This window comes from Onychostruthus taczanowskii, unplaced genomic scaffold (assembly GCF_017590055.1).
Source record: "Onychostruthus taczanowskii isolate IOZ18803 unplaced genomic scaffold, ASM1759005v1 scaffold91, whole genome shotgun sequence".
Classification (NCBI taxonomy): domain Eukaryota; kingdom Metazoa; phylum Chordata; class Aves; order Passeriformes; family Passeridae; genus Onychostruthus; species Onychostruthus taczanowskii.
In genome coordinates this window covers 1,642,856-1,660,106 of record NW_024507105.1, presented here as the reverse complement: position 1 = coordinate 1,660,106, position 17,251 = coordinate 1,642,856, and the positions used below count along the sequence as shown (strand labels likewise).

Genomic DNA, 17,251 nt, shown 5'->3' with positions numbered 1-17,251 from the left:
GTGCTGGCCGGCAGCTCCCTGCCCGTGCCGGGTGCCCGGGGCAGCCTCGCCCCTCGCCAGCCCCGCTCTGCCCCGGCTGCCACCCCAAAAACCCCAAAATCCCCAAACCCCGCGTCTGGCTCTTCCCTCTCGCACCACACCTGCGGGGCACGGAGGGGCGGCGAGGCTCGGCCCAGGTGGGAGGGACCGGGCTCCCGTTAAATCCCAGCTCCCCGGGGATTTACGGACCCACCCTCGTGCTTTATGAGCTCCAGGTGCCGGAGGTGCTGCAGCGGAGCCGCGCAGGAGTGGGGACGAGCCGCTGCAGCCCAGGTACCCCTCAGTGCTGATTCCCAGGGCCAGCTCTGCCTCTGCCCTGCCTCTTCCAAGTCCCTTTTTTCCTTTCAGTTCTCGTGCTAAGGCTGCGTGCAGCTCGTATCGGTTCTTCCCTTCCATCGCTCCTCTTGCTGCTGCTTTGCATTTAGCTGGGGGTTAATCTCCTGCCTTGGGAGGTATCCTCGGGGATCCTCCTCCTCCTTGCCTCAGGGGTCTCGAATAAGCCAAGATGTGGTTGTTCTTGCCCCAGCAGTGCTGCCAGAGGGCAGAAACTGGGCAGCGGTGATCCAGGGTGGGGAAGGCTGCTGGATAGTGCTGGGAGCAGTGGTGTGGAGTTATGCATATTGCTCTAGCTGAGGTTCTGAGGTTTTCTCAGCAGTCCGTGGGGTTTATGACATGAGCAATTACCTTTCTTAGCCTTCTGAAGCTTATTTAAGATTTCCAGTGGTGTTTGTTGTCTGTGCATGTTTCCTCCACTGCCTCAAGTGAGCTCAGCTGAGGTGAAGTGGCTGGGATTGTGTGCTCCAGTGTCTCCTTCCTCCCCGTGGGAGGCTGTGGTGTGGGAATTGTGGAGAGTTCAAGGCAATAAAAGTGCCATGTGGGAGCAGAGGTTTGTGTGGGGCTCTGAGTTACTCAGGGTGTTGTGGTACCACTGAACCTTTTCAAGCCACAGCCAGCCAGGAAGGTCAAAGCACAGGGAATGGGGTCAATAACCCTGTGCTGTGAAACCAAAACCAAGTTCTGGGCCTCCATGCTTGTGTCAGAGGAGAGGGATTATCAGAAGCTGTGCAGCCAGGGCTGCAGGTGGGAGTGCTTGGATCTGCTGCTAGTGTAGGTAGATGTATTGGGAAGAAAATGAAGTCTGGGGAGGGGAGGAAATTAATCTAGCCCCACCTGTAGCTCTTGGACCCAAGGGAAGAGCCTGAAGCATGTTCTGGTGCCTCATGAGGTTTGCAGGCCTGGCTGCAGCACTGTGCACTGCAGGGGATGTGCCCAGGCCAGCACAGATGTTCAGGGCCCTTCTGAAACACCTGCAGTGTGCAGAGCCCCCCCCGTGCAGCAGCTGCCACCTTCTCCCTCCCCTTGGCACCCCTGAAATGCAGGGAAACAGCCTCTGACACTGCAGAGTCCTCTGGTGCTGCCTGGTGAGTCCCACAAGGGCTGGAGGGAGATGTTCCCATGGTCTCAGAGAAGAAACATCCTGGCATGTGCTCCGAGGAGCTTGTTAGTGTCTGTTCCTGTAACTCATCTCAAGCATTCTTAGGATCTGCTAATTTAGCCTATTTTTAGACAGACACCCTGTTCTAAAGCTGCTGTTGTCCCTGAGCCTCCCATGTCAACTGCTCACCCACAAAGAGGGGAGGGGAAACTTCTCCTGCCGTGCTGGGACCTCTCTTGGAAACGAGGACCAGGCTCTGTGCTGCTCTTGTACCCAGAGAAGCTCTTGCCAGAGGGGGAAGAGCTGTCCCGGGAGAGGAAAAGGCTGTAATGCAGTGGGAGGGGGAGCTGCTGGAGCAGCGATTTCAACATTCCTAACAACCCGCCTCCTCCAAAAGCCTGGAGACCCTTCCAGAAGCCTGAAGTGTTGCTAAACAAGCAGCACTTTGGGAGGGGGGGGTCACCGGGGGTGGGTGGCTCCTGCTGGGGATGCTCTCGGGTTGCACTGGAGGGTTTCTCGTTGCCCCACAAAAACATCCTGCTCTGGCACCGCTCATGTGGCTGCTGCCCCATCCTGCGGCTCCGGGGGCTGGGCAGATACCAAGATGCTGTCTGGGATTTCATAAACGCTTCTTTTTCTCGCTGCTGAGGTTCCTAATCGCTCGTGTCCGAGCGAGGGAGGAGGCTCTGACAGACTCCCCTTCTCCCCCGGCTTGGGAGGGCAGCACCAGGTGCTGGAACCCCCCGGAGTTGGGCTGTATTAATATCTGCCATGTGATACCGTGGCTCTCCCTGCTCTGCAGGGAAAACACAGCATAACCATGGGAACTTTCTTCCCTCAGTCCCCTCAGCACGCCCCTCTAATCCGGGCAAGTGGCCCGCAGCGATTAAACCGTGTGTGATGAGCTCTGGAAATCCTGGGTGTCCCAGCAGTTCCCTCTGCCCTTCCTGGCGAGGGGATGTGTAACAGCCTTGTCATCGGGAGGCTCCCAGGGCTCACGTTGCAAGGAAAAACAACCAGCCTTGGCAGCTGCCTGAGCTGTTTTGGGGTCTGCACAGACAGGGGGCGAGGCCATGTCCCGGCTCGGATGTCTGAGCTCCAAATAACCGCGCTGGGACACCCAGCGTGCAGCTGCCGGCGATGCTGCGGGGCAGCTCTGCCCTTTCCGTGCCCCGCCTGGTGCCAGGGCAGAGCCAGCGAGGGGCTGGGGGGGTCCCACCGAGCTCTGGCAGACGAAGCAGGAGGGACTTTGCTCGGTGCGCATCCCCGGTGCGGCGTCGCGGGGCCGAGCCGTGCCCGGCGGCTTTGGGAAGGGCGGGCGGTTATCGGGGTGTGCCAGGCACAGCCCTGGCCCCGGGGCACCCGGCTCCTGGCAGCCGCGCCCTGGAGAGCCCTGGAGCCCTCCGAAGGCTGCACCCCACCTCCTGCCCCACGGGGGTGCCCCAGCTCCGGTCTGACACCCCCAGCCCAGCTCCTGTGCCTGCCAAGCTGGGCTGGAGCAGAGCTGGGGTCACTGGGCTGACCCCACAGCCTGGGTCTCTGCTACAGCAGGTCCCTCACTGAGGACATTTTTAAGAGTGTCCATCTGCATGTGAAATCTGTGACTTGTCCCCTTCAGCTTCGAGGGAGTTGTGTTCCACAGTCTGCTTCCAGTAGCAGGAACTCTGCCATTTCCAGTCTGGTTGTGTTTGTGCCAGCTTATTTCCATCTTTCTGTGCTAGCCTGGAGTTAGCTGAGACAACAGAGCTCCTTGCCTGGCATTTCCACACAGCCAGTCTCCTCTCCCAGGCCTGGCTGGACCAGCCTGGCTGGGCATGGCTGCAGTGCTGGGCTTCCCTCTGCCAGGGCTGCCCTGGTTCTGCCCCAGAGCCCAGGGCATGGCTCATGGCACGCTGTGGTACGGGCTCCCACCTGTGCCCATGCCTGGCCTCTCTTCCCTGCCCAGGGGCACAGCCAGACCCTGCCCAGCCCTTGTTGGGCCTGAACATGGGGTGTGCTATTCCCTGTGGCTCTGGGGAGGTCCTGATCTCTGTGGGCAGCATTTGCCCGTGCCATGCTGGTGGCCAGCAGCCACCTTGTGGTTCCCTTCCTTCACCTCAGCCCTTCTCCTTTGCTTTTCCAAGCACAAGAGGCTCAAAATTCCTCTGAGGAGCTTGGGAGACCTCTCACTTCAACCCAGAGAAGGGAAGGGAGGAGAAATGAGGTTTGGAGGCTAATTCTGGCAGCATCACACTTGAGGAAGATCAAAAACTCGGGGCAGGAGTACAAGAAAGGAGGGAAGCTGTTGCGTGCATGCTCCTGGAGGCCCCGACAGCCCTGGTTCATGCATCCTGCACGTTATTTCTGTACCTACTTAAATTAAAACCAGCCTTGTCTTGTGGATGCTGACTGGAGCCAGGCAGTTCTTCTCCCCAGGGGAGAATCCAATTTTCACTCCATCTCGCTTGTGTTTTTGACCTGGAATGACTCTTCTTTTTATATTTAACAAACGCTCCCTCCGAGCCTCGTACCACGCTGCACTTCTCACACAGAGCTGACACACGGTGCCCCGTGGCAGGAGGCCTTGGGTGGTTTCCCAAGGTGGGCATCTGCTGACCTGGGCTCTGACCTGCACCCCCTGGCAGAGCTGTGCTGAAACTCGACCTGACCTGACACAAATTTTGTGGGCAGAGCCCTGGCATGGCCAGCCAGGAAAGGGGGAAGTGGGGCTGGGTCCCAGCCTGCTGCTGCTTCCACTGTGCCCTGGGAATGGGGTCTGGAAATGCCAAGGAAGAGGCAGGTGCTGGTGCTGGCCATGGCACAGCCAGCAGGGAGGGCACCTGGGCTGTGGCACTGCTGCAGTCAGAGGAGGGACGCCCCTACCTGCAGCCCCCCAGGTGGGGCAGATCCCTTCCCAGCTGGGAAAACCAACCTCAGACTCAGTCCATCCCCTCTGGGAGCTGGGGCAGACCTGGCTCCAGCAGCACAGCCCCAAATTCCCAGAGGTTCCCACCTCTAGGAATAATTAGCAACCATTCAGAGCTGCCTTGGGCTTGTCTAATTCAGGCTCCGGAGGTGCTTCCCTTCCTGCAGCACAGCCCTGCTCCCACTCCTGTGACTGAAAGCTCTGCGAGGCTCGGGAGACACGGCGGGGGCCGGGCTGACAGCGAGGTGAATGGATTGAGGTATTTATTCACTCCTGCAGCTCTCGGAAGCCCTGGAGAGGGCTTTACCTGCCGTGACTCGCCCGGGGCCGGGCGCTGACAGCAGCAGCAGACAGCAGCGATGTTTTCCTTCTAATTCCCTGCACTTGATGAGCTCGGGGTGTTCCGGGCGTCTCTCTAGCAAGATATGGGGCTTCTCCAGGGTTATATAACTCGCCCAGGGCAGAGCTGCCCTGCTTGGAGCCACCCTCCGTTCCTGCTCTCAACACCTGGCAGGGCAATTAGTCACTGATTGCAGCCGGTGACGCAGGGCGCCAGCCCAGCTCCTGCCCGCGCCCACGGGGCTGAGGGACCGGCTGCCTCGGAGCAACGTGTCTGCTTCCTAATCCTGTGACTCCATCGTTAATCAGCCCAGGATAAGAGAGTAAATAAGTCAGTCATTGGAGGCTGGTGCAGGACGGGGCAAATATTTTAATAAGCGTAGCCCTGTGTTTGTGTCACACACTAAATCCACACAGGATGGGGAGAGGGAGCCCTGAGCTGTGGGGTTGACTCCTGCCAGCAGAGCTTTGGCTCTGGATCTTGGATACCCCGTGGTCCCCACCAGCTCTGCCCTCCCCAGGGGCCAGAGAGGATGGCGTGGTGCTGGCACAGGCACTGAGATGTCCCCAGCACGGAGGTGCCAGGCTTGGCTGCCACAGCGGGTGCAGAGGGGTGCACGTTCTTGTCCTCACCCCAAGGCAAAGGAGGGAAGGTGGCAGCGTGCTGCTGAGGGACAGCTCCTGCCCAGCAGCAGCTGGGGGAGCCCCATCTGATTGCTGATGCAGCAGGACAACTTCCCCACCTCCAAACAGCCTCCCAAGACCCTTTTTCCCAGACCTCTGAGGGAAGCCAGCATCATTCCATAAGGGTTTATAATGGGAAATAAATAAATAAAAAAAAAAAAAATACTTTCTGCCTAAAGCAAAGTATTCAGAAGGTATCTGCAGTCAGATTCCTCGAGCAGCACCACCACTGAGGCAGCAGCCACGTCCGCAGGCTTCCACACTTGCGTTGTACCAGGAAAATAAAATCCTGGATTAGCTGTACACCCTCTTGCAGGACACTGCCCTGGCAGGCAGCTCCAGCTCTCTGCCCCACAGGGCTCCAGGCTTGCTGGCTGTCCTTGGCTGGCTCCCGGGGGTCAGGGTCCCATGAGAAGGCTGCTAGAGCCTTCATTTAGTTCTTAATCCAGAAAATAAGCAAATAAAAGCAGGATTCCATTTTAGGCCTTTGAATCCTGCAAAGCTGCTGCCAAGGAGCCTTTCATGTGCTTGCCCAGCTACGCTGTGGCACTGGGAGGAGAGGCTGGAGGGGCTGGAAAGCAGGACAGGGTGACTTGTTTTCATATGAGCTGAATTCCAGCTTTCACTCCAAATCCCCGTTTTTATGGACTTTTCCGCTGAAGTCTGCTCCTGCCCGGGGCATGCCTGTGTAACCACTCCTCTCTGCATTCCTCAGATTCCTGTTCTGCTGGAGACTGGATTGAAGACGGGGTCTGAGGTCCCTGGTGGAGGAAGGAGGCGAGGAGGAGGAGGTTTCCCTTGGCCTCTAAGCTGTGAAACCGGAAAACCAAAGCATGTCCCAGGTCATAGAATCCCACGTGCTGCGTGTTGGACAGACTGTGTGCATTTCCTCACCGGAGGAAAGCAAGAGCCTGCACCCAGCAGGGTACCCGGGCTGCTCCACGCTGCCGGGCAAGTACGTCTACTACTCCACAGAGACCTGGGCTGAGCCCCCCTCCATGGTGCACCCCAAGGCTCGCCTGCTCCCCAGGTGTGCAGCCCAGCCCGTGGCAGAGCAGAATTCCTCCTTGGAGAGACCCCCTGCCCCGTGCCAGCCGAAGGAGGAGGAGGAGGAGAGCAGCAGCGCGGAGCCTGAGGCTCAGCCAGTGTCTCCCTCCCTGGACATAACCATAGAGACTCTCAACCAGATGATCCTAGAGATTGATCCGACCTTCCAGCCGCTGCCCTGCAGGCCGGTGAGGGATGCAGGCCAGCCTGCTGCTCAGGGTGACACTGCGGCCACCAAGAGGCAGGAGCCAGAGGCAGTAGGTGAGGCAAAGAAAGAGCTGTGGGGCTGTGAAGCTCCCATCTGGTGGAAATCAGAGCCTGGGGCAGAGGGGTTGGACACACGTCTGTCCCCATGACCCACACGAGGTCCTGTGCTCCTGGGGAGGCTGGGAATGGGCACCAGGGACATCCCCTGCTGTCCCCAGGGGGATCAGTGTGGGGGCTGTGTCCTGACATTGGGGTTCCAGATTAAGGGGCAGGAGTTGTGTGTCCAAGCTCTGCCTGACTCCAGGGCAAGGGCTGCAGGCCAGCCTGCTGCTCAGGGTGACACTGTGGCCACCAACAAGCAGAAGCTGAAGGTAAGAGGTGAGGCAAAAGAAGGGCTTGGGCCACCAAAGCTCCCATCTGGTGGAAATCAGAGCCTGGGGCAGAGGGGTTGGACACACGTCTGTCCCCATGACCCACACGAGGTCCTGTGCTCCTGGGGAGGCTGGGAATGGGCACCAGGGACATTCCCTGCTGTCCCCAAGGGAATGCTCCTGGGGAGGCTGGGAATGGGCACTAGGGACATTCCCTGCTGTCCCCAGGGGGATCAGCGTGGGGGCTGTGTCCTGACATTGGGGTACCAGATTAAGGAGCAGGAGTTGTGTGTCCAAGCTCTGCCTGACTTCCACAGCCCTGTCTGATCACTGTTGATCATGTCCAGGCAGCTCAAAGGGGTCCAGAAAGGAACAGGGTAATCAGCCTTTAGTTCTACCTGATTTTCATTTCCCCGTGTTTGAAGGAAACAATTCTCATTACAAATGGAACTTGCAGCTGTTGGAAAACTTCTAATCCCAGTTGTCACCACCAGTGACTGGCCCTGGGCTCTGGGTGCCCAGTGAGGACCCTGCTCCCCTCAAGGGCAGCAGAACCTTTCCCAGGGTCACACTTGACCTGTGGGAGCACAGGGATTTGCAGCCAGATTTCCAGAGCCCTGGGCTAAGGTATCGAGTGTTGCACAACCATCCCATTTAAGTGTTCCCAATTCTTTTGCCAGGGAAATTCTTTTTCCAGGGCTTGTGCACTCCCTGGGCAGCATACCTGGCATAGGCAAGGCACCAGCAGCACATACCAGCCCTGTCTCTGCTCACAGTGCCTTGTGTGACCCCTTGTGCAGCTCTTCCCTGGCATCCCTGAGCCCAAGCTCTGATTTGTGAGCTGCTCCTCATCCGAGTGTTCCTGCCAGGGCTCTCCTGCTCATTTTAGGTGTTCAACACCCTGTGCACCACATGGGGAGCTGACACTGCTGACAGTCCAGGTCTAGGGTGGTTCAGGTGCCTCAAGTCTCACTGCTTCCCAAAAGCTTTATTGCCTGTCCTTGTCTTTACACACAGAAATACCTCAGCAATCAGTCCCCAGGCTCCTTTCCACAGCAAGGTCAAATGCGAGGATGTTAAAGACAAAAATAAATTAAATTCTCCCTGAGCCCTCAGGCAAACATGAGGATGGTGGGGCTGGAGAAGGATGAGGTGGGTGGGAGGGTCCTGGTCCTGCAGCAAGGCAGCAGCCAGGCAATTCCAGAGCAGACAGTGTCCCTGCTTCCTGCTGGGATGGACAGGGCGGCCTTGCAGATAAAATACTGTGACAAAGTGCAGATCCAGCTCTGGCTGCTCAATGCCTGACCCGTTCCCTGCTCGGGGGCTGGAGCCCCAAGCAGCTCCACAGGTAACATGCTAATGGTCTGGAGAATCTGGCTCCTAGCGTGGAACTGAACATCTGGAAAGCTGGCCACGAATTCAGTGGGGAAAGCCTCACTCCAGCTTTCATTTTCTTTTAACAGCCTTTGGGTTTTTACACAAACTTCCTCCATAGTGCAGTGTCCCTGTTCACTCACCTGCTCCAGCCCTGCAAGCTGTGCCCTGGTGGGAGGGTGGCAGGGACTGAAGGTGCCCAAGAGAGGTGAGAGGGGCCTGCTCTTGTCTAGTGGAGACTCTGAGGAAGCTTTAAACATGGCACTCCATGCTGATGGGTCCCTGCCAGCTCAGCACAGTCTGTGAAAGGCTGCAGCAACGGGAGGCACGTTCATCAGAGGCACTATTCCTTCTGGATCCTTCTAGTTCCTAGAGGAGAAAGGAGATCTTGGCTTGCGTGACATCTGGGCTCCTTGTTTGTGGCACTTTTGCCACTCCTTGATGCTGGAAAACTTGCCAAGGTCTTGAGCAAATATTTGAGGTTTAACCACAGGTGATAAGAGGAGCAAAGGCAGAGAAGTAGGAGGTAAAAGGCCCCATGAGCCTGGTGCACAGACTCTTGTCAGTTCTTTAAAGAACAATTTAAATCCCCCTTTTTTTTTTCTCCTTTTGGGGAGATATTGACAAAAATCATCCAGCCAGCTTGCTGTAAGGGTTTGTGCACTGGTGCCAGGATGTGTGGCCACAGAGCTGCCCCCAGGCTGGGCACTGGAGGAGCTGCTGCTGGCAGCAGGGCTGAGGAGGGGCTCTGGCTCTGTCCTGTGTGATCCAGCTGTGATCCAGCTGTGTCCCCACTGGGGACCAGCCCTCCTGGCTCACCCAGCCCCTCCTTGGTGCTCATGGCTGGCTGTGTTTATCCAATCTCCTGCTGGGATTGGCACAAAGGGGCTCAGGGAGTCACTTCTGCACAGCCCTGTGCTTTTCCTGCTCATCCAGCTCCATGCCCCAGAGCTCAGGTTGTTGCTGGCAGTAGCCAGGGCCGGCAGCTCCCACACAGCAGGTCCATCAGGACCTGTCAGACCCTGGGCAGGGAGCTCAGGGCTGTCAGAGCAGTTTGTCTTTGCTGCAGCATAAAGGATTTTCCCTCTCTGAGAAGGGGAACTTTCCTGAACTCCACGGCAGGGCAAGAACCAGGCACTGAAAGCAAAGCTGGGCACGTCCAGACTGGAAGGGAGGTGCACACCTCTGGCACTGGAGTGATTAAGTGATTAACAATGGGAGCAGCTTCCCTGGGATGTGATGAATCTGCCATGGCTGCAAGCACTCAAATCAAGTCCGAGTGTCTCTTGCTAAAAGGCTCTTCCAGCTCAGCCAGAAATGCTGGCTTTGTCCAAAGAAGCCTGGACCTGACACGAACCAGGTGCTGGCTGTGAGGTTCCACTGGGGGTGTTGGACAGGAGATGCTGTCAGGTGTGTTCCTGTGTCACTAATGGCAAGTGGAGGGGCTGGCTCTGAGCAGGAAGGGAAGAGAAGGAAGAATCCACAGCAGGACACGGGCACAGGGACTGCCTGGGAAGTTCCTGCCCTAGAGGGATCTGTGCAGGGTGGGAGAAAGGAGGAGGGAGCAGCCAGCCCCTGCCTGGGTCTGTGCTGCTGCCAGCATGGCTGGTCCTGTACCCCAAAAATGTTGTATCTGCCCCTGTCCCACGTGGATTTTCCTCTGCCTCACCACCCCAGCTGTCCCTGGGGCCAGGTGACATCCCCCTGCTCCTCTGCAGGGCCACCCTGCGAACGTGGCGTCACCCCGGGGGAGCAGCCAGGTGTTTTTCTCTTGAGTCAGGTACAAACAGAGCAGCTGCTGGAGGGAACACCCACCTCTGGCTGCAGGTCTCGGCAGGTCCTGGCTGGGTAATGCTGGCGAGGGGGGTCTGAGCAGCCAGACGTGACCGCACGTAACCCCCTTCCCTGGGAGCCTGCCAGCATGGGGGGGGTCACCCCACCTTCCCGGGGATCTGTGAGGAATCAGCCCTCACGGGGTCTCAGCAAAGGGTACTGCTGGGCCCCCAGCCCTGCAGAGTGGGAGCCAAAATTCACAGCAGGAAGAGCAGACACATGTTCCTCACAGAGCTTTGATAAGGAGCCCAGCTTGCACACACCAGATCCTTCATGACCTCCTCTCTCTGTCTCTCTGCAGACATCAAGTACATCGAGCTGACACCGGGCAGAGCCACAGGGCCTGACCTGCCACAGGGCTCCCCCAGCCCTTCGGGCACCCCCTTCTCCAGGTCCCCTCAGACCAACAGCTTCCTGCCCCAAAAAGGAGCACTGGGAGGCAAATACAGCACCAGTGACAGCGTGGTTTTCTCCAGCCCACCCGGACCCTCGAGTCCCCAGGTGGCCACCCTGAGCTGCAGCAAAGCACCCGAGAGCAGCAGCGCACCCTGGCAGTGCCTGGCAGGACACACGGACACGGTTTCCTACAGCCCCGGGGCCCTCAGCACCTCCCCAGGTGTTGACAATCTGCTCAAACCCGTGCAGGTGCTGCGGGCCCGGCAGAGGGGGAGCTGGGTGTCCCAGCTCTCCACCAGCCCTGGCTCTGACACCAGCTACGTCCTGGGCAGGTAAGTGCCACCTGTGCCAGGGGCACAGGGCAGTCCCTTGTTGCGATGAACTCTCTGTGTGTGGAGACATAAGGTTTGACTCCATGTTTCTCAGAAGGTTGATTTATTATGTTAAATATTATATTAAAATACTACATTAAAACTATACAAAAGAATAGAGAGAACAGAGAGATTGGAAGGCTACAAAGAACAAGAACAGAATGTGTAACAAAAATCTTGTGATTGTTTATAGTTTTGGCACAGGTGGCTGTGATTGGTCATCAATCAAAAACAATCCACGTGGATTAATCACAGATGTACCTGTTGCATTCCACAGCAGCAGATAGTTATTGTTTACATTTCTCTCCTGAGGTTCCTTAGTTTCTCAGGAGGGGAAAAATCCCAGCAAAGGATTTTTAGTAAAATATCATGACTACAGTCCCTCCTTCCTTGGGCTGGGAGATGATGCCCTGCAGGGTTGGTGCAGTGGCTGGGATGGTTTCTGTGCGTGAACACCCCCCTGATCTCTGCTCTGTCTCCCTCCTGCAGCAGCACCCACTCGCTCCACAACGACGACTCGGATGCTTCGGCCGCTGCCTCCCTGTCGCCTGCCAGCTCCCTGGGCAGCCCCTGCTCCCCTTCCTCTGGCATCGTGCCTCACCCCAGGGAGGCTTTTGGCCAGAGCTCCCCCCAGCCCAGGGCAGGCAGCTCCCCCAGCACCTCCGTGGCCCAGAAGGGCCAGGCCAGCAGCTGCCCCCCCTCCATCCTCACCTCGACGTCCGACATCCCGGTGCTGCTGGTGAATGGGTGCCTGGAACACGGAGATGGACCCCCCCAGCTGGCCAAAGCCCCCCCCAGCTGTGGCAGGCAGCCCCCCCCGGCCGGCTGCAGCCCGGCCCCGAGGCTCGGGAGTCTGAACAACGCGCAGTCGGCGCCCGCGCTCAGCTGCCTCTCGGACAGTGAGTGCGGGGCAGGGGCAGTGCATGGCCCAAATCTGCTGGGAAACGGGGGGCAAACCCCATTTTCACCCTGCTTTAGCTGTGGGTTGTAGACACGAAGGATGAGAGGAGCTTGCTGGAGCTCCTCGCTGTGTCTCCCTGTGGTCCGGGTGGTCTCCAGGCTGAGGGTGGTGATCCAGGATTAGGGCGCAGCTTTCTGCCCACCGGTGTCCTGGGACATGGGCTCAGCAGCCAGGAATGTTCTGCACCCTCCAGGAGATGCAGATACACCTATTTATAGTACCTGAGAATGAGAAACATCATTCTGTGCTGTCCTCCTGCCTGTTTGCAGACCCAGAGCAGGCTGGGAGGAGGGGCTGGGGCTCCCGTTTGCTCTGAGGACACCCAAAGGTGCCAGGGTTCACAAGGTCCCTCATTCAAGGGCAGACACTGGGCTGTTGTTCTCTGGAGGAGATGAGCAGAGGCAGCTCTCGAGGCAGAGGGTTTTAATTGGGATCCTTATGGGAATAGCAAGAGGGTGTATGGGTCAGATCCTGGTGTAAATCCCATGGTCCAGTGGATTGTGCAGGGCTGGGCAGGCTGGCACTGCCAGGGGATTCCATGTGACCCTCTGTGCACTACATCACAGCCTGCCAAGAGAGATAATTACATGGAGAATGAGCTATTCTGAGGAGTGGGGAGGAAAGGATTCAAAAGGATTGAAAAACCTTCAGCCCCGGCCAGCCAGAGGAAAATGTCTTTGCTGGGCTCTGCCATCTGTGGGGGTCCTTCAGGTTCCTGCTGGCCTTGACACCCTGTGGTCTCTTGCAGGTCCCCTGAGGGCTGGGCAGCCCACCATGAAGTTTGTGATGGACACATCAAAATTCTGGTTCAAGCCAAGCATCAGCAGGGACCGAGGTGAGGCAGGACAGGCTCTGTGGGTGTGGGCCCACCTCGGGCTCTGTCCCCAGAGCTCTCTGGTGTCCCTGTGAGGACTCAGTGGGGGCAAATCAAAGCCTGCTGGGGGCTGATGGGTGTGGAGGGACCCTCTCCCAACTTGAGAGGGGTGGCTCAGAAGCAAGGGCTGTGTTATGGCCTCTCTGTGCCCTCCAAACCCAGCAAAGCTTTTCCTGCCTGTCACACAGCGTGGCCTGGGCAGGAGCTGGGTATCCTGGGGACTGCAGGGACCCGTGGGACCAAGCCAGGGCCCTGCAGGGACGCTGCAGCTGGTGCCACGCCAGGGATGTGCGTGTCCCTGGCACACGAGGCAGAGCTTCTGCTGCTGCTGCTGCTGCCAAGGAGGGACTCCCCGCAGAGCAGCGGGGCACGGGGCAGGGAGCTCCCAGCTGCCGTGTTTGGCTGAGCCCCTGCCTGTGCTCTGACAGCAATCCAGCTGCTGAGGGACAAGGAGCCGGGCACGTTCCTGGTGAGGGACAGCACCTCGTTCCGGGGCTCCTTCGGGCTGGCCATGAAGGTTCCTGGCTCTCCCTCCGGCAGCCAGACAGGTGAGGGGGTGCTCGGGGGGGGCTGCTTCAAGGGTTTAGCTGAAACTACTCAAACTAAAGCCACAGAGAAGCCACAGGACTCTGGTGTGTGCTGGCAGAGTGTCTGTGTGTGCCCGTTCCTCTTCTCACAGGGGCTGGCAGCATGATGGTGGCACAAAACAGCTGGGACAGGACTCTGGGGTGGCCAGGGGTGACACAGTGGCACTGGGGCCGCTGCTGGTGCTGATTGTGGTTCCTCTTGCAGGCGAGGACAGCAGTGACCTCGTCAGGCACTTCCTCATTGAGTCCTCCACCAAAGGGGTTCACCTGAAGGGTGCCAGCGAGGAGCTGTATTTTGGTAAGGACAGCAGCCCTGGCAGCCCCAGGAGCTGTTCCCAAAGCCCCTGGAAGCACCAGTGAAAGTGTTGCACACCTGCCAGCACAAGAACCCCCCAGCTCCTGCCTGCACCTCCCTGACAGTGACACTGTGGCTCCAAAGCAGGAGCACGAGCTCCCTGTTGGGACACTGCTGCAGGGTGCAGGTGTGTGGTTGGGGGGGTTCCAGGCAACAGCCCCCCATCAAAACTCACAATTCTGTTGCAGGGAGCCTCTCTGCCTTCGTCTACCAGCACTCCATCACCCCTCTGGCACTGCCCTGCAAGCTCAGCATCCCCACCCGAGGTAGGAGAGCGACAGGAGGGAGGCTCTGAGCGGCCCCTCCTGCTGCTCAGGGGAGGTGGGCTCGGTCCTGCAGTGGGGAGGGGTCTGAGCCCCCCCTCCGGGTGCCTGCGAGGGGCTGCTGCCCTGGCTGCAGGTGGAGCAGGGACCTGCAGAGCTGACCTGGGGACGGGAGGGTGGAGAGGGCACTGGAAGTAGGAGTGGGAGATCAGAGGTGAATGGGGAGGGAAATGAAGGACAATTAAGTTAATTACTGCTCTAAACCCCTGCAATTAGAGTGGTCCTGGGCCTTTGAGCCTTCCTGAGAGATAAGGAACGGCCAAAGAGGTGACCAGCTCAGCCTGGCCTGTGGCATCACTGCTCCTGCTTGTCCTTTGTGCAGATCTCGCTGATGGAGAGGACAGCCCTGACTGCGCTCCCGAACCTGCCCTGTCCCTGGCTAAAAAAACCGCAGGTGAGGACAGGAGCCAGCTGCTGGCCCTGGGGACAGCCCTGCTGGCAAAGAGCTGGAGCCTTGGGCACACTGTGACAGCAGCAGGTCACCCCTGGGCAGGGCTGGGCACTGGTGTGACATCCCCCTCCAGAAAACAGCTGCAGGATTTCTGCAGATTTCTTCCTGAGCTGAAAGGAAGCCTGATATTTTTAAGGAAAGGAAACTTTGGGTCCTCAAGTCGCTTGAAAACACAGCTCTTGAGGTCATGAGGCTGATAAAAAGACCCCTGGGTTCCACAGTTTTAAAGAGTTCCTGATTTTTAAGCCTCTCTGTGATGGGCTTCAACAGGGGTGGAACAGCTGGAGCTTCAGGAGAGGGATGGGCAGTCAGGGGCTGGTGAAATTCCCTCACAGGGCACATGTGGGAATGACAGAGCAGGATGGGGAAGGGTCTGTGCACCTCAGCCTGGGTGGGCTCCAGGTGAGGGCAAAGAGTGAAGGGCAGGAGAATGCACAGACGGGTCACAACGTCAGCAGGCTGGGGAGCTGGGGACTGCTTTGTTTTGCTGGAAATTCTGAAAAATCAGTTGGCAAGCTGGAAAGTTTAGTTTGACCCAGAACAGCCCTTTAAACAGCTCAATCAGCCTGAAATGTCATGTTTTAGGTTGGCCGTCAGCCCTTCGTTAGCTTGGGGTATTTCTGCTTTTCATTAAAGGAAATATGTAATAAACACAAAAAAAATCCCCAGCAAATGTGACATTTAGAAACGGGAAATTAAATACTTTGACTTTTACAACAATTAGCGCAAAGAATTAAAGCAAACCAAACTGAATTAGCGAAGAATTTCTGAGTCACCAAATCTTTTAATTTTCGTCAAAACAAACCTGACCCGGGTCCGTGTGAGGGATCTGCAGGATGACCCCCGGGGCCCAGCCCTGGCTCTGGCCCGTGTCACATCCGTGCTGAGCCGTGCCCTGTGCTGTCCTTGCAGTGTGCAACGTCCTGTACCTCAGCTCAGTGAACGTGGAGACGCTGACAGGAGCCCCGGCCATCCTGAAGGGCATCTCCTGCACCTTGGAGCTGGAGACGCTGCCCACCCCAACCCTGGTGCACTTCAGGGTGACGGAGCAGGGCGTCACGCTGACTGATGTGCAGAGGAAGTAAGAGCTCAGGGTGGGCCAAGGAGGGGTTCGTGGAGCTCCCTGCTCGCCTCCCAGCCTCAGGAAAACCTGCCCTGGTTGGACAAAGCCATGTCACCACCCAGGGATGGGTTTGATGCCTTAGCAAGGGGTGCTGGGTTTGGTGGGATGCAGGAACCAGCTGCAACCAGGGATGGGATTTTGGGGTGCTTTGAGACCCTCAGTCTCCCACAAGCACAACAGGGTTTACAAATTTGTGTCCTTGCCCAGGCCCCTCCCTTTCCTAACAATTCCCTCTCCTCTTCCAGGGTGTTTTTCAGGCGACACTACCCCTTGGCTGCCATCAGGTTCTGTGGGATGGACCCTGAGAACAGAAAGTGAGTTTTGGACAGCTGTGTCTGTTGGAGCCGCTCGCTGTGCTCCCTTCCCTGGGGTTCCCAGTGCCTCTGCACCACTTCAAATCCCAAATCCCTTAAAACTGCCCTGAGCATACGGTGCTGGGGTGGATCTAAACATAACCCTTGGCTTTGCAGCTGATGGAATGAGTTAAACATCAGCCTCTGAGCAACTCCAATTCTGTTCTTCCCCCAGGTGGCAGAAGTACTGCAAGTCCTCCAGGTAAGAGCAGGGACCTCCTGCATGGAGTGGGGGGCTGGAATCCGGGGGAATGCTGCTGCTTTGGGAAGTGGCTGCATTGCAGAGCAGCAAAGAATGAGCTCAAAAATGAGGAGGGGATGTGATAGAAGTTACCATGGTGGCAGGATGAGGCGTGGGACTGATGAGTGAAGTTTTGGCGGGGGGGTTGCTCTGTAGGTTTGGATGAGAGGTTTGGCTGAGCCCAAGCCTCTGTAGGTTTGGATGAGTTCTCCACATCCCCTCATGCAGAACCCCCCGTCCAAATCCCACAGCCTTCCCAGGGACTTGTGCTGGGTTCAGGAAGTGAGTTTATATCTGGCTCTACCTTGTGCTCAAGAATCTTTTCACAGCTGGGGAAGCCTTGCCAAAAATGCTCCTCCCGGCTGCTTGGCTTCCAAGGAAACGTGATTGGGGAGCGGGCCAAGGTGGAATTGCTGGAACTGGGATTTGGCTTTGTGGCCGGGCTGGTTTCAGCCTATTCCTTCAGATTCCTGGATGCAAACTGAATAAGCCTCTTTTCTTTCTCAAAGAATCTTTGGGTTCGTGGCCAAAAGCCAGACAGACTCGGAGAACCTCTGTCACCTGTTTGCAGAGTACGACACCGTGCAGCCAGTGTCCCTCGTCATCGACCTGCTCCGCCAGCTCCTGCCCAGCCCATAGGGACACAACCCTGGGACACTCAGGGCCAGCAGCTGCCCACACACTGCTGAGCTTCTCCTGCTCCCCTTCTCCTGCTTCTGGGTTGCATTTTGGCAACAGCATATATCTCGAATTTTTTTGTTATGCACCATCACATCAGGAGCTTCAGCTAAAGACTTTCAGCTCTGGTGGGGTGAGATGCTCCCCCGAGCCTCTCCGTGGGGCACTGGCTGCCCTGGGGAAGGGATGGGAGCTGTGCTCTCTATGGAACCACTGTCCCTAAGCTGGACTATGTGCTTTGAAGGACCACCAGCCATGAGGTCCCCTGGTCTTGGGGTGTCTGGGCTGGGGGAGGTGGTGGAAC

At 57.7% G+C, this 17,251-nt stretch overlaps 1 protein-coding gene across 1 annotated transcript; it reads left to right on the top strand.

Moving 5' to 3' along the window:
• Window positions 1–6,235: 6,235 nt before the first annotated feature.
• TNS4 (tensin 4) lies at window positions 6,236–16,908 on the top strand. Its single transcript, XM_041426563.1, has 12 exons — window positions 6,236–6,710; window positions 10,536–10,962; window positions 11,491–11,900; window positions 12,711–12,797; window positions 13,265–13,384; window positions 13,629–13,721; window positions 13,967–14,044; window positions 14,424–14,495; window positions 15,465–15,633; window positions 15,921–15,989; window positions 16,204–16,230; window positions 16,779–16,908. Exons 1-12 carry the CDS (start codon window positions 6,236–6,238, stop codon window positions 16,906–16,908), a joined length of 2,157 nt encoding a protein of 718 aa, XP_041282497.1.
• The last annotated feature ends 343 nt before the right edge of the window (window positions 16,909–17,251 follow it).

Excerpts from the sequence above, each read along its gene's own strand:
- TNS4 (XM_041426563.1), top strand. The coding sequence starts at position 6,236 with ATGTCCCAGGTCATAGAATCCCACGTGCTGCGTGTTGGACAGACTGTG. Across the intron at positions 14,045-14,423 it reads GCTCAGCATCCCCACCCGAG|ATCTCGCTGATGGAGAGGAC; the intron begins GTAGGAGAGCGA and ends TCCTTTGTGCAG. Across the intron at positions 15,990-16,203 it reads ATGGACCCTGAGAACAGAAA|GTGGCAGAAGTACTGCAAGT; the intron begins GTGAGTTTTGGA and ends TTCTTCCCCCAG.